Source organism: Desmodus rotundus, chromosome 4, assembly GCF_022682495.2.
Source record: "Desmodus rotundus isolate HL8 chromosome 4, HLdesRot8A.1, whole genome shotgun sequence".
Classification (NCBI taxonomy): domain Eukaryota; kingdom Metazoa; phylum Chordata; class Mammalia; order Chiroptera; family Phyllostomidae; genus Desmodus; species Desmodus rotundus.
The window spans coordinates 135178363-135191895 of record NC_071390.1 but is presented as its reverse complement, the minus strand read 5'-3'; the positions used below and the strand labels follow the sequence as shown (position 1 = coordinate 135191895).

The window sequence follows — 13533 nt, the reverse complement described above, 5'->3', positions numbered from 1 at the left end:
AGGGACTGACAAACTCAGTATTGACTTTATTGATTTCAAACTTACTGAGTTTGTAAGTAACAAACTCAAACACAACTTGATTTTGTTACTTATTTCCTCCTTATGTCCAATCTAGACCTTGTAGATTTGAGAAGAGAGTTCAGGCTCTTATCTAAGTGGCTGTTGCTGCCAGAACAGGATAATATCTCAGTTAATTACCTGTCCTTTCCTTTTGTTTCCCACCTGATGACCACTGCTCACTGCCAATCTGGCTGCCTCAGAACCTCCTAGAATTGATCTAGAGGCAAGTTTACAACTCACTGACGGCTCTCTCCCAAACTAAAAATTACTGTCTCCGAAACCTGAAGAGCACCTGACCTAAACATATAAATGGTAAGGAGAGGAAAAACCAAAAACAAACAAACAAACAAAAAGAAACTCTTCTGGTTATTTCCCCTCCATTGCCACATTTCCAAATTGGCCTGCATATTTCTAATTGCTCTGTCCCTTCCTTTTCCTTTTTCGCTCTTAGGGCATGCTTGAGCTTCCAAATATTGGGTTGGCCAAAAAGTCCACATGTGTTTTCCATAAAATAAAGGAAACATTTTTCATTTTCACCATCAACTTTATTGATTTGGATGTTTTGAGTATGTCAACTATCCCTTGATATTGGATTCTAGTGGGTAGAGGCCAGGGGTGTTGCTGAACATCTTCCCATGCATAAGACAGCCCCACAACAAAGAATTATTTGGCCAAAATGTTAATAGTACCCAGAAACTTTGCAAACCACTTTTGGCACTTTCCATCAGTCACAGCAACTTCTCCATACACTGCACAAATCCCTTTTTGCATTTCAGTTGTGTTTTTACCTTTCTTGAAATCATAAAGCATAACATGACGAAAATGTCACTTATTCTCCCTCTATCTTCAATATTAAAATAGCTACACAAAAATTCACAGATTTTGGTAAGTTTTTTTAAATGCATGCTCATATGACAGCTCTCACAATACAATCTAACAAAATCATTTCCAATGAGCTTAAAGACATTTAAGCACTTACAAGAGCCATCAAACAGAAAAAAAATTAAGGAACTTTTTGCCCAATCCAATATGTAATATCGACCCTACCTGTGTCAGCTGAGGCTGTTCCTATCAAGGCTGCAGTGGCAAGAGGTGATATATATATCCAGGAGAAAAAGCCAGTGGACTGCTTTGCCATCACCTGTGCCCTACATACAATGACAACCCCTCTGAGGAGCTACGCGAGGCTGAGCAGGAGCTACACTCTGACGTGGAGAACCCCAAGGAGGTACGTGGCTGGCAGAGTGGCTGTGAGCACAAGCGGATGACTTTGCTCATGTCAAGACACGACCTGACTCTCTTGCCACAACTCAGAACTTTGGGGTCCTAGGGTGTTCAGGGCCTGTGGACTTCTGCTCCTCCTTCCCACTTGCACCCACCCAGCTCCCCCTGCTGGGTCCTGGGCCTCCTCCTCCCACCCATCCCCAGCAGCACCCATTTCCTAAGCCCCTGCTACATAGTAGCCAGCCCTCACCCTCACCTCACTCCCCCCAGGCCTTCAGTCTTTGTGTGTTCTGAGCCCATCACCCACTCCCAGGCACCAACAGGAAGCTTTTCCTTCTGAGGTGAAGGGTAGCTGGAGACAGAGCTTTGCCCTTTCTGTGGACACCACATTTCTCCAGCCCTGCCTGACCTGGCTTTGGAGTAGTGTCCACAGTAACAGGGCGTGCTATATTGTATTCAGTTATATGTATGTGAAAAAGAAAATGCATTTGGCTAAAATAAAAACATGTATTTCAAAAATTTTGTGAATAAAGTCCATCTATACCTTGTTTATCGCTTTCATATTTGCCTTGTGTGCAAGCAGCTTTGCTACTATAGCTGTATTCTGACCAAGGACAGCGTGGTGGAGAGCAGTGTTGCCATCGACGTCCATTATATGTGGGTCGGCACCACGGTCTAGCAGAATAGTTGCACATTCCTCTGCCTGGCTTTGTACAGCCTGTCGGAAGTATGCCAAGGAAGAGATTGTAAATTCTAGGAATTCAAAGGAAACATTCTACAATTTCACCAGTAACTTATAGTTAAATGAGATAAATTCATTTTTATTCTAGTAAGGAAATAAATCCATCTCCTGTTGACATAGTTGGCTACTACATACCCTAATCAGAGGTGTCTTGTTTTCAATGTCAACAAGGTTCAACAGGATTTTGCTATCAGCTAGGAGATTGACCTCTGCAGTATTGCCAGTGTCACAGGCCGAATGGAGAGCAGTCCTGTGAAAGTGAGAAAAATTTTTAGGAACCTAAACATATAATTATTCTCTATCACAAAACATAAAATTATTCATGTAATTGTAGACATTGAAACTTTTCCCTGTTCCCTCAAGACAAATACTTAGTTTTCTTCTGGAGACAGTACAATATTTATTAAATCTTGTTACTCACCACATTAACGAAGGAGCAGTCTATCTGAATACAGAGAGCATTACCTGGGAACTGAGTTCAACTTCAGTCTGCTCTTGTTTTAACTCTGTCGTGCATTAGCTATCAGTTTACCTTTCTGTGCCTCAGTTTGCTCATCAGCAAAATGGGGCTAAAAATAGTAGTTATTTCAGAGAACACCACTGTTTGCTGAAATGAAAAGCTCTGCAGTGTTTGCTATAGTTCCTAGCACAAAATGTCTCAGTAATTGTTAGATTATGTTTTAGAATTATTACTATTACTGCAACTTTAGAAAAGACATTTCAACTAAGTAAAACGATATCATTATATCTACTTTGCGGATATGTTTTAAGAATTAGAATGTACAATGTATTTCAAAAATTCTAAGATTCTTATTTTCTTGCATTTTAACATCTCTGCCATTGGAATACAATTTCATTCAGTGTCTCACAACTATGATTGGCAGCATCTTTTAAAAAATTCTTGTTTTTTCTTATTGGTGCATAAAATATTGGACATCATACCATCCATGGTGCCTTACATTAAGAGAAATAATGGTAAATACAAGGGTTCCCGCTTTCACCACTCTCATTCAACATAGTACTGGAAGTCCTAGTCACAGTGAGCAGACAAGAAGAAATAAAAGGCATCCAAATTGGAAAGGAGGAAGTAAAGGGTCATTATTCACAGGCAACATGATAGTGTACATAGAAAACCCTATAGGTTCACCAAAAAACTACTTGACCTAATAAGTGGGTTTGGCAAAGTAACGGGATACAAAGTCAATATTCAGAAACCAACAATGAATTATCAGAAAGAGAAACTAAGAAAAAAGGCCCACTTACTATAGCAACAACAAAAAAGTACCTAGGCATAAATTTAACCAAGGAGGTAAAAGACCTGTACTTGGAAAACTATAAAACACTGAAGAAAGAAATTGAGGAAGATACAAATAAATGGAAGCATATACCGAGTTCATAGACAGGAAGAATTGCCATCATTAAAATGTCTATACTACCCAAAGCGATCTATAGATTCAATGCAATTCCTATTAAGATTCTAATGATGTATTTCACAGAACTAGAACAAATATTCCAAAAATTTATTGGAACCCAAAAAGACCCCGAATAGCCTCTGCAACCTTGAGAAAGAATATATTTATCTACTATCCCTTCTCTATCAGCTAAAACTCTGAACCAGGTCTTTATGAAAATGGTGCTTAATCTCCCTGTCTACCCTCAATTGACCTGAAGATATAATCAATCCTACTTGGTTCACATGGACACTGATGAGTCATAAATGGGGCCTTAGCAATTCTAATGCCAATAACCGACTTTTGATTCTGAGAGTTCTGTTGACTTGAGTGATTGTACCACTCTAGAATAATACTAATGCTTATAAAAGAAGAAAAAATGAATAACTGTACCTTTCCAATGGATTGACTTCTGCAGCTTCCTTTACTAAAACTTCCACCATTTGCTCTTTCTTTTTACTTACAGCAAGTGTAAGTGGTGTGAAGCCATCCTTTAAAGCAGCAAAAACATTTATAAAATATAAAATTGCACATATCCAAACTGAATTTGAAAACTTATTAAAAAAATCCTCTGAACATAAACATATAATACAGAAAGTAATTAAAAGGTAGCACCTTCCTTTTCCCACTCTGTGCTGTCACTGGCTGCTCCTTCTCCTTAAAATGCCCACCTCCTCCTCTACAATAGATTAACTGCAACACCATTCTCCAGAACTCACTTCAAACATTTACAGTACTGGTTCCAACAATCTTTGTTCCTGTCACAGTATCCACTGTGGCATACTATCATTATTTTATTGATCCCCATCTAAACCAAGAGCTTCTTAAGGGCTGAGGCCTGTTTTTGGTCTCTGTATCTCCAAACTTTAAAACCTAGTAGTAACTGCTTTTAGTATTTTTGTTGAATTAATAACCTAAATGATTAAATCTATAGTATTTCTTAAATTATTTTCAAGGAATATGTATTTTGCCAGAAGTTCAGTATTATGTCCCAAAAGAAAAAGGGCCCAGAAAGATCACCTGTGTTTAAGGAATATTACAAAACTGTGCATTGTATGCCCAGTACTAAAGAAATGCTTTACTTTGCTTAATCCCGATTTGTCAATAGTTTTCTGTGCAAATATTAACATTTCTAAATTACAGAGTTTCAGGGATACAGTTTTGAGAGCTTTTCTACAGAGGTGAAGGTTTTCTCCAGGTTATACACACTTGCTTGACTCTTCTACCAGGACCCCAAGCTATCAGGACCCCAAATGTCAATGTCAGTCACTCCTGCTCCAAAAGGGTTTCAAAAACAGTGGACTCTAAATCAAAAGAGATAGGCTTCAGATGAACGGATTGCTTACTACAAATGGTCCGTGGGTTTTCTTCTAGTACGAGGTGATAGCTTTTGTCTTGGCTGTTAGAAAGCTCAACATGAAACTAGGCATTCTCAATTATGTTGACAATCCTAGGAACCTAATAAATATGTACTTTTTTAAAAACTTGTTTTTGTTCCAATCCCATTTTAATTGCTCTGAAAATTATTTTATATTTGAGACAAAATATACATCAGAAATAAAAATATAATGGCTTATCAATAAAAATTTTAGCTTTAATCTACACAAATTATTTTCAGTATAATGAAAATTACTAATCACTTTCATTTCTGAGTAACAACTCTGAGGAGACAGATATAATATTATCCAGAATAGGCACCCCCTATTCAACTCTAACCTTGAATATCTTCCTCCTAAGATTCAGAGACATTCCAATGAAAATGTGACAGACTAATAAGACACTAGGGAAATTCCTGGACAAGTGGAATGGGGAAACTGAGACAAGAGAAGTAAATGAGGCCAAACAATCTGATAATGTCAGGACACGACCTGACTCTCTTGCCACAGCTCAGAACTTTGGGGTCCTGAAGTGTTCAGGGCCTGTGGACTTCTGCTCCTCTTTCGCACTTGCACCCACCCAGCTCCCCCTGCTGGGTCCTGGGCCTCCTCCTCCCACCCATCCCCAGCAGCACCTGTTTCCTAAGCCCCTGCCTACATAGTAGCCAGCCCTCACCCTCACCTCACTCCCCCCAGGCCTTCAGTCTTTGTGTGTTCTGAGCCCATCACCCACTCCCAGGCACCAACAGGAAGCTTTTCCTTCTGGGGTGAAGGGTAGCTGGAGACAGAGCTTTGCCCTTTCTGTGGACATCACATTTCTCCAGCCCTGCCTGACCTGGCTTTGGAGTTGTTTCCATGGTAACAGGGCCTGCTATATTGAATTCAGTGTATGTATGTGAGAAAGAAAATGCTTGTGGCTAAAATAAAAACACGTATTTCAATAATTTTGTAAGTAAAGTTGATCGATCTATACCTTGTTTATTGCTTTCATATTTGCTTTGTGTGAAATCAGCTTTGCTACTATAGCTGTATTCTGACCAAGGACAGCGTGGTGGAGAGCAGTGTTGCCATAGATGTCCATCATGTTGGGGTCGGCACCACGGTCTAGCAGAAGAGTTGCACATTCCTCTTCCTGGCATTGGACAGCCTGTCAGTATTATGCCAAGAAAGAGATTGTAAATTCTAGGAATTTAGAGTAAACATTCTACAATTTCACCAATAGTTTATAGTTTAGTGAACAAGTTCATTTTTTTAAAGATTTTATTTATTTTATTTTTAGAGAGGGGAAGGGGGGAGAAAGAGAGAGAGAAACATCAATGTGTTTTGTCTCTTGAGCTCCCTTTACTGGGGACTTGGCCTGCAACCCAGTCAGTGCCCTTAGTGGGAATCGGACTAGTGAACCTTAGTGAACCTTTGGTTCACAGGCCAGAGCTCAATCCACTGAACCACACCAGTCAGGGCAATAAATTCATTTTTATCCAGTAAGTAAATAAATCCATCTCATGTTGACACAGTAGGCTACTACATACCTTAATCAGAGGTGTCTTGTTTTCATTGTCAACGACGTTCAACTGGCATTTTCTCTTTGCTAGGAGAGTGACCACTCCCGCATGGCCATTGGCACAGGCCAAATGCAGGGCAGTCCTGTGAAAGTGAGAGAAATTTTTAGGAACCTAAACATACAATTATTCTCTGTCTCAAAACATAAAATTATTCATGTAATTGTAGACATTGAAACTTTTCCCTGTTCCCTCAAGACAAATACTTAGTTTTCTTCTGGAGACAGTACAATATTTATTAAATCTTGTTACTCACCACATTAACGAAGGAGCAGTCTATCTGAATACAGAGAGCATTACCTGGGAACTGAGTTCAACTTCAGTCTGCTCTTGTTTTAACTCTGTCGTGCATTAGCTATCAGTTTACCTTTCTGTGCCTCAGTTTGCTCATCAGCAAAATGGGGCTAAAAATAGTAGTTATTTCAGAGAACACCACTGTTTGCTGAAATGAAAAGCTCTGCAGTGTTTGCTATAGTTCCTAGCACAAAATGTCTCAGTAATTGTTAGATTATGTTTTAGAATTATTACTATTACTGCAACTTTAGAAAAGACATTTCAACTAAGTAAAACGATATCATTATATCTACTTTGCAGATATGTTTTAAGAATTAGAATGTACAATGTATTTCAAAAATTCTAAGATTCTTATTTTCTTGCATTTTAACATCTCTGCCATTGGAATACAATTTCATTCAGTGTCTCACAACTATGATTGGCAGCATCTTTTAAAAAATTCTTGTTTTTTCTTATTGGTGCATAAAATATTGGACATCATACCATCCATGGTGCCTTACATTAAGAGAAATAATGGTAAATACAAGGGTTCCCGCTTTCACCACTCTCATTCAACATAGTACTGGAAGTCCTAGTCACAGTGAGCAGACAAGAAGAAATAAAAGGCATCCAAATTGGAAAGGAGGAAGTAAAGGGTCATTATTCACAGGCAACAGGATAGTGTACATAGAAAACCCTATAGGTTCACCAAAAAACTACTTGACCTAATAAGTGGGTTTGGCAAAGTAACGGGATACAAAGTCAATATTCAGAAACCAACAATGAATTATCAGAAAGAGAAACTAAGAAAAAAGGCCCACTTACTATAGCAACAACAAAAAAGTACCTAGGCATAAATTTAACCAAGGAGGTAAAAGACCTGTACTTGGAAAACTATAAAACACTGAAGAAAGAAATTGAGGAAGATACAAATAAATGGAAGCATATACCGAGTTCATAGACAGGAAGAATTGCCATCATTAAAATGTCTATACTACCCAAAGCGATCTATAGATTCAATGCAATTCCTATTAAGATTCTAATGATGTATTTCACAGAACTAGAACAAATATTGTAAAAATTCATTAGAACCAAAAAAAAAACTCTGAATAGCCTCTGCCACCTTGAGAAAGAAGAGCAATTTGGAGGGATCACAGTACTTGACATCAAACTACACTACAAGCCCACTCTAGTAATAACATTCTGGTCCTGGCATAAGAACAAACACATAAATCAATGGAATAGAATAGAGAGCCTGGAAATAAATCCACGTCTCTATGGTCGATTAATATTTGACAAAGCGGGCAAGACCATACAATGGGGGAAAGACTGTCTCTTCAATTAACGGTGTTGGGAAAATTGGACAGGTACATGCAAAACAATGAAATGAGACCACCAACTTACACCACACATCAGAATCAGCTCCAAATGGATAAAAGACTTAAGTATAAGTTTTGATAACATAAAAATTCTAGTGGAAATCATACATCATAAAATTTCAGACATCTCACATAGGAATATTTTTTCCAATATATCACCAAGGGCAAGGAAAAAATAGACAAAAGGGACATCAAAATAAAAACCTTCTGCATGGCTAAAGAAACCATCATTAACATCCAAACGGAACTGACTGTATGGGAGAATATATTTGCCACCAATACATCAGAGAAGGGTTTAATCTCGAAAATGTATATGAAGAACACATACCACTCAAGACCAGGAACACAAACAATCCAGTTAAAAAATGGGCAAAGGACCTGAATAGACACTTCTCCAAGGATTATATACAGCTGGCCCGTAGATATATGAAAAGATCCTCAACATCACTAACCATCAGAGAGATGAGAATTAAAACCTAATGAGTTATTACCTCATACCTATGAAAATGGCTAACATTAATAAATCAAAAAACAACAAGTGCTGGTGAGGATGTGGAGAAAAGGGAACCCTAGCGCATTGTTGGTGGGAACGCAGACTGCTGCAGCTACTGTGGAAAATGGTATGGAATTTCCTCAAAAAATTAAAAGTGGAACTGCCTTTTGACCCAACAGCACCACTGCTGGGATTATATCTTAAGTGTGCCAAAACTCCATTTCAAAATAATTTATGCACTCCTATGTTCATAGCAGCACTATTTACAATAGTTAAGTGTTGGAAAGAGCCTAAGTGCCCATCAGTAGATGAATGGATTAGAAAACTGGTACATTTACACAATAGAATACTACAAAGCAGAAAGAAAAAGGAATTCCTACATTTTATGACAGCATCAATGGAACTGCAGACTATTATGCTAATGAAATAAGCCAGGCACTGAAAGACAAATACCATATAATCTCACTTATAAGAGGAATCTAATGAACAAAATAAACTAAGGGGCAAAATATAACAAGAACAAGAGGCATAGAATCATGAAATAAATTGACAGCCATAAGAGAGAAAGAGAGAGGTGGGGATTGCTTGAAAGGAGAAGGAATTAATCAAATAACATATATGAAGGATCCACGGATATAAACAACAGTGTGGAGAATGACTATGGAAGCAGAGAGTGGGCGTGGTAGAGGGGGCATAGGTGGGAAAAATTGGGACAACTGACATAGCATAAACAATTTTAAAAAACCCATCTATTTGCTATATGTATTAATATTTGAACTAAAAACCAAAACATATTACTTTCTGATAGACAATGTTTAATTTTTTATATTGCATAATCAACCTCCAGAAATTTTGCTTTTGGAGTTTGTCAACTTAAAAAACATACAAGGTGTGTTCAGAAAAAGTCCAGCCATCGTTAATTTAATGAAAACAGTCTGTGCAACATCAGCGTAATCTGGTATCCAAGGAGACTGGACTGGAATCCCACGCATGAACAATGTAACTTCTCTGTACTAGACAGTGGGGTCAGTAGACACTGTTGAGTGAGCATGTGTACTGTGTGACCAACACATTCAAAATCACTGAGAGAGTAGGGCAACAAATCTGCACCAAATTTTGCTTTAAGCTTGAACATTCCTCTGTGGAAACTATTTGAATGATTCAGAAGGCTTTGGAGACGACGCAATGAGTGCAGCATAAATAAAAGTGCTGCACAAACACTTCAAAGATGGTTGAGAATCTGTTCAAAGTGATCCATGTTCTGGAAGGCCTGCAAAAAGCAGATCACCTGAGAATGTTGAATGGGTAAAGGCTGCAATCAACAAAGATCTGGGGCTGACAGTGTGAGAACTAGAAGCTAATCTAGGGATTCCAAAATCTACTGTGTCCCAGTTTTTGATGCTGGATCTTGGCATAAAACATGTCATTATGCAAAATTTGTTCCATGGCTTGTGATACCAGAGCAGGAGGAATATCGTGCTGCAGTTGCTAATGACTTGCTTTAAACTGCTACCATTTAACCAGATTTCTTCAAGAAGGTCATAACTGGAGGTGAACCATGCATGGGTCTATGGCTATGTGCATGATCCAGATACGAAGGCCCAGTTATCCCAATGGAAGTTGCCTGCTCTCCATACCCAAAGAAGGCACAGTGAAGTCGCAGCAAGATCAGGACCATATTAACTGTGTTTTTCGATTGGGAAGGAGTTGTCCATCACGAGTATATCCCTCCAGGCCTCCAGGCCGAACAATTAATAAGGAGTACTACCTCAAAGTTCTCCATCAGTTGAGAGATGCAATATGACAACAATGGCCATAAGTGTGGGCAACTGGTGATTGATTGGCAGCTTCATCACAACAACAGACCCGCTCACGCATCACATCTTATGTAGAGTTTTATGGCCACACATCAAATCACCCAGGTGACTCAGCTCCCCTACAGCCCAGATTTGATGCCCTGAGACTTCTGGCTTTTCCCAAAACTAAAATCACCTTTGAAAAGAAAGAGATTTCAGATAGTGTTGATGAGATTCAGGAAAATACAACCGGGTAGCTGATGGCAATTCCAACAAAGGATTTTGCGAGTGTTTTGAACAGTGGAAGAGATACTGGGAGAACTGTGTGATGTCTCAAGGTGTCAATGTTGAAGGGGACTGAAATGTCATTGTCCTGTGTCCAATGTTTCTTGTATCTTCTTCAATAAATGTCTCTATTTTTCATAGTATGTGGCTGGATACTTTCTGGACAGACCTTGTACACTGGTGTACACTGACATAAAATGGATATTGGAATTTATCCCAAGAATTTTTAGTTCAGAAGTTGATCTATTATGGAAATTATTTCCCTTATTATGCAGTTTTCTATAGTATGCAGCATTATTAGGTAGAAGTTGGAAAATGCAGGAGGAAGAAGGTGGGAGAGGGTCCACAGTTGCTCAAAGAAAAAGCCCATAAACAACTTTAGTTAACTAATCGAACTTTGACTATTTGCCTCTGGTCACCTGTTTTACAAAGGATGACAAGAGGACCTATATGTTTTACAAAGGATGACAGGAGGTGGTCTGGAGCAAGATCAGAATCTGGGCTAACAACCCTCCACACATATGTATGTTTAGGTGGTACGTTGGTGGGGGGTGGGGAGCTGGCACCACCTTTACCCACCAATCAATGTGTAACTCCCTCAACCCATCCCACCAACTGTGTAAGTCCTCAGGACAAAGGACCTGACAGGTTGCCTTGCCCTTTACCCATGACTTTCTCCCCACCTCCGTAAGGTCCATCCTCTTCCATGAGAACCTGTCACTAATAAACTCTCCCTTTCTACTAATCAGCTTGCTGATCTTTGCTTCTTTACTGCCTGGGTGAGAAGAACGGAGTTTCCCACAACATGTGAACATCGAATATAAAACGCTGCATATACTTAATGTGTTCTTTGAGAGGAATTATGAGTGAGCCCTTAAGTGTTTGTTTTTGCTGCTCCTAAAGGCGGCCTGAGCGCTAGACCCTGCAGCCCAGCGCCCTCGGTGACAGGAGGGCTGAGCTCCACCTGGCTGAGTCCAGGCAGGTGAGCACTTCTCCCAGGTCCACCCCACCTCCTCCAGGTCGCCCCCTGGCCCTGGCCGCTGGCCTCACAGTCCCTATTACCTGTTCCTCCTGTCTGTGTCATCCACACCATTTAGCCGGAGCAATAGAATCTGTTTCACTTTTGCCACGTTGCCCACCGTGGCAGCTCTGTGGATCTTTCCCAGATCTTTTTCTTGGATCTGGTAACCGTACGGCGAGGTAAATTCCACGCTCTTTCTTCCTGAGCTGGTGGGCAAGCCCTTCCTACCCCCAAAGCCAAAAATCTTCTTCATCGTAGAGAGCCTAAGGGCTTCAGAGAAGCCTCACCTTCCTCTCAACTTTCCACTGCCTGCTGAGCCCAACACTATCGCTCTAGATAAGCCAAAAGTCTCACTATCGCTCTGGATAACCAACCGCCACTCGCCACTACACTCCAACAGTGAAGAAAGGCGATTTAGAATCTTCCAGCCCAGAATTATTGTAACCAGGCAACGCATCACGCACAAACACTACTGCGCCTGAGCCCTTCAGAGCTCGTCACAACGCTTGCGCAACAACGCCCTACAGCCAGATACCCAGAACGCGTGGTTTAAAAACTCAGCGATTGCTTGAAGCTTTGGGCGGGTTCCCTTCATACGCCGGTGGGATTTGCCAGTGTTTTCCACAAATCTACAGAAGTTATAGTCACCCCAGTGGAAAGCTGTCTTTGCCAGCTGCTGGGGCTGGAGTGGTGTGGAACTTTGGGGTGCTGAAGGCCTCCAGCCCAGAAAGCTCCCCTATATATATATATCATCTTGTCCCTCACTTTATTCCTCTTCCGATCCTTTGGGCCCCAGACAATCTGCAAGGAATTTGGCGAATGCAAGAGTTTTTCATTGTTTCACAGATTGTGGGAAAATGTGAATACAAGTGCAAATTTATGAGAAACAAATGTACCTTCTCTAGATGAAACGCAAGCACATTTTCGCGTGCCTCTAAATCCTCTCCTTGTCCCAGCCTTACAATTCCGTTTTCTTTACTTTTATTTCCCCCAGTTAAATCTTTAATCCAAGATTTATTTTGGAGCATAGTGTAACATTTAAGAACCTTTAAAAGAATGGTGATTCGTGTGTCGCAAACCATGTTTTCTCACCTAGCTTAAAATGTCACTTTACTGTGCATTAAATTCTCAAGCTATGTTTATTTCTTGGTTTTCTGTTCTCGTCCATTGAATGATCTGCTGCTTCTTGCATCAGTACTCCAGTGTTTTAATTTCTTTATAAATGTATTCTAATGTTACAGACCCAAAGTTCCCCCTCATTGTCCTTTTCAGTATTCTCTTGGCAATGTTTACCTCAGTTTTTGAGATGAATTCTTAATCAGTACTCCAAGCTTAAAAACATTATTTTAATTCATTCGAGAATTAATTTCAACTGACAATCTCTTGAATCAGTGTATCCAGATACATATTATGTCTAAGTCTTATTGTACATTCCTCATCAGCTTTTAGTAGATTTTTCCATAAACAAATCCTGCCCACTTCTAGACGTATCAGGGATTTTTTGTTTTATTGTAATGGTTTATTTTTCCATTATAATTTCTCAACGATTATTGTTTTGATATCGGTGCATTTGACCAGACTGTAGAACTTTTTCAAGCTATAATTTTGTAACTGGAGGAGTTGACAGTTTATGGCAGGTTCTCAGGAAAGGCAAACTGGATGGTAAGTTTCACCAGAAACATATAATATTGAGGAATGGTACGATGCAGATTTTAAAAAGTCAAATACAAACAAGAGTTGTTTTTATTGACAGGTAAGATAATTGCTTTAGAAAAAATGAACATATAATATAGCTAATTTTTCCTCAAATTCCATTAGCCAAAATTTTAAGTAATTTGCATACTAACATTGTACAATCTTATCTTCATCATTAT

At 39.4% G+C, this 13533-nt stretch overlaps 1 protein-coding gene across 1 annotated transcript; it reads right to left on the bottom strand.

Annotated features, from left to right (window-relative positions):
* Positions 1-2110: 2110 nt before the first annotated feature.
* LOC139440880 (putative ankyrin repeat domain-containing protein 20A5) lies at positions 2111-11912 on the bottom strand. The gene is made up of 5 exons (XM_071221349.1): positions 11701-11912; positions 6383-6497; positions 5827-6000; positions 3871-3968; positions 2111-2276 (listed from the first exon to the last, which is right to left on the bottom strand). The coding sequence occupies exons 1-5, from the start codon at positions 11910-11912 to the stop codon at positions 2111-2113; spliced, it is 765 nt and encodes a 254-aa protein (XP_071077450.1).
* Positions 11913-13533: the final 1621 nt, after the last annotated feature.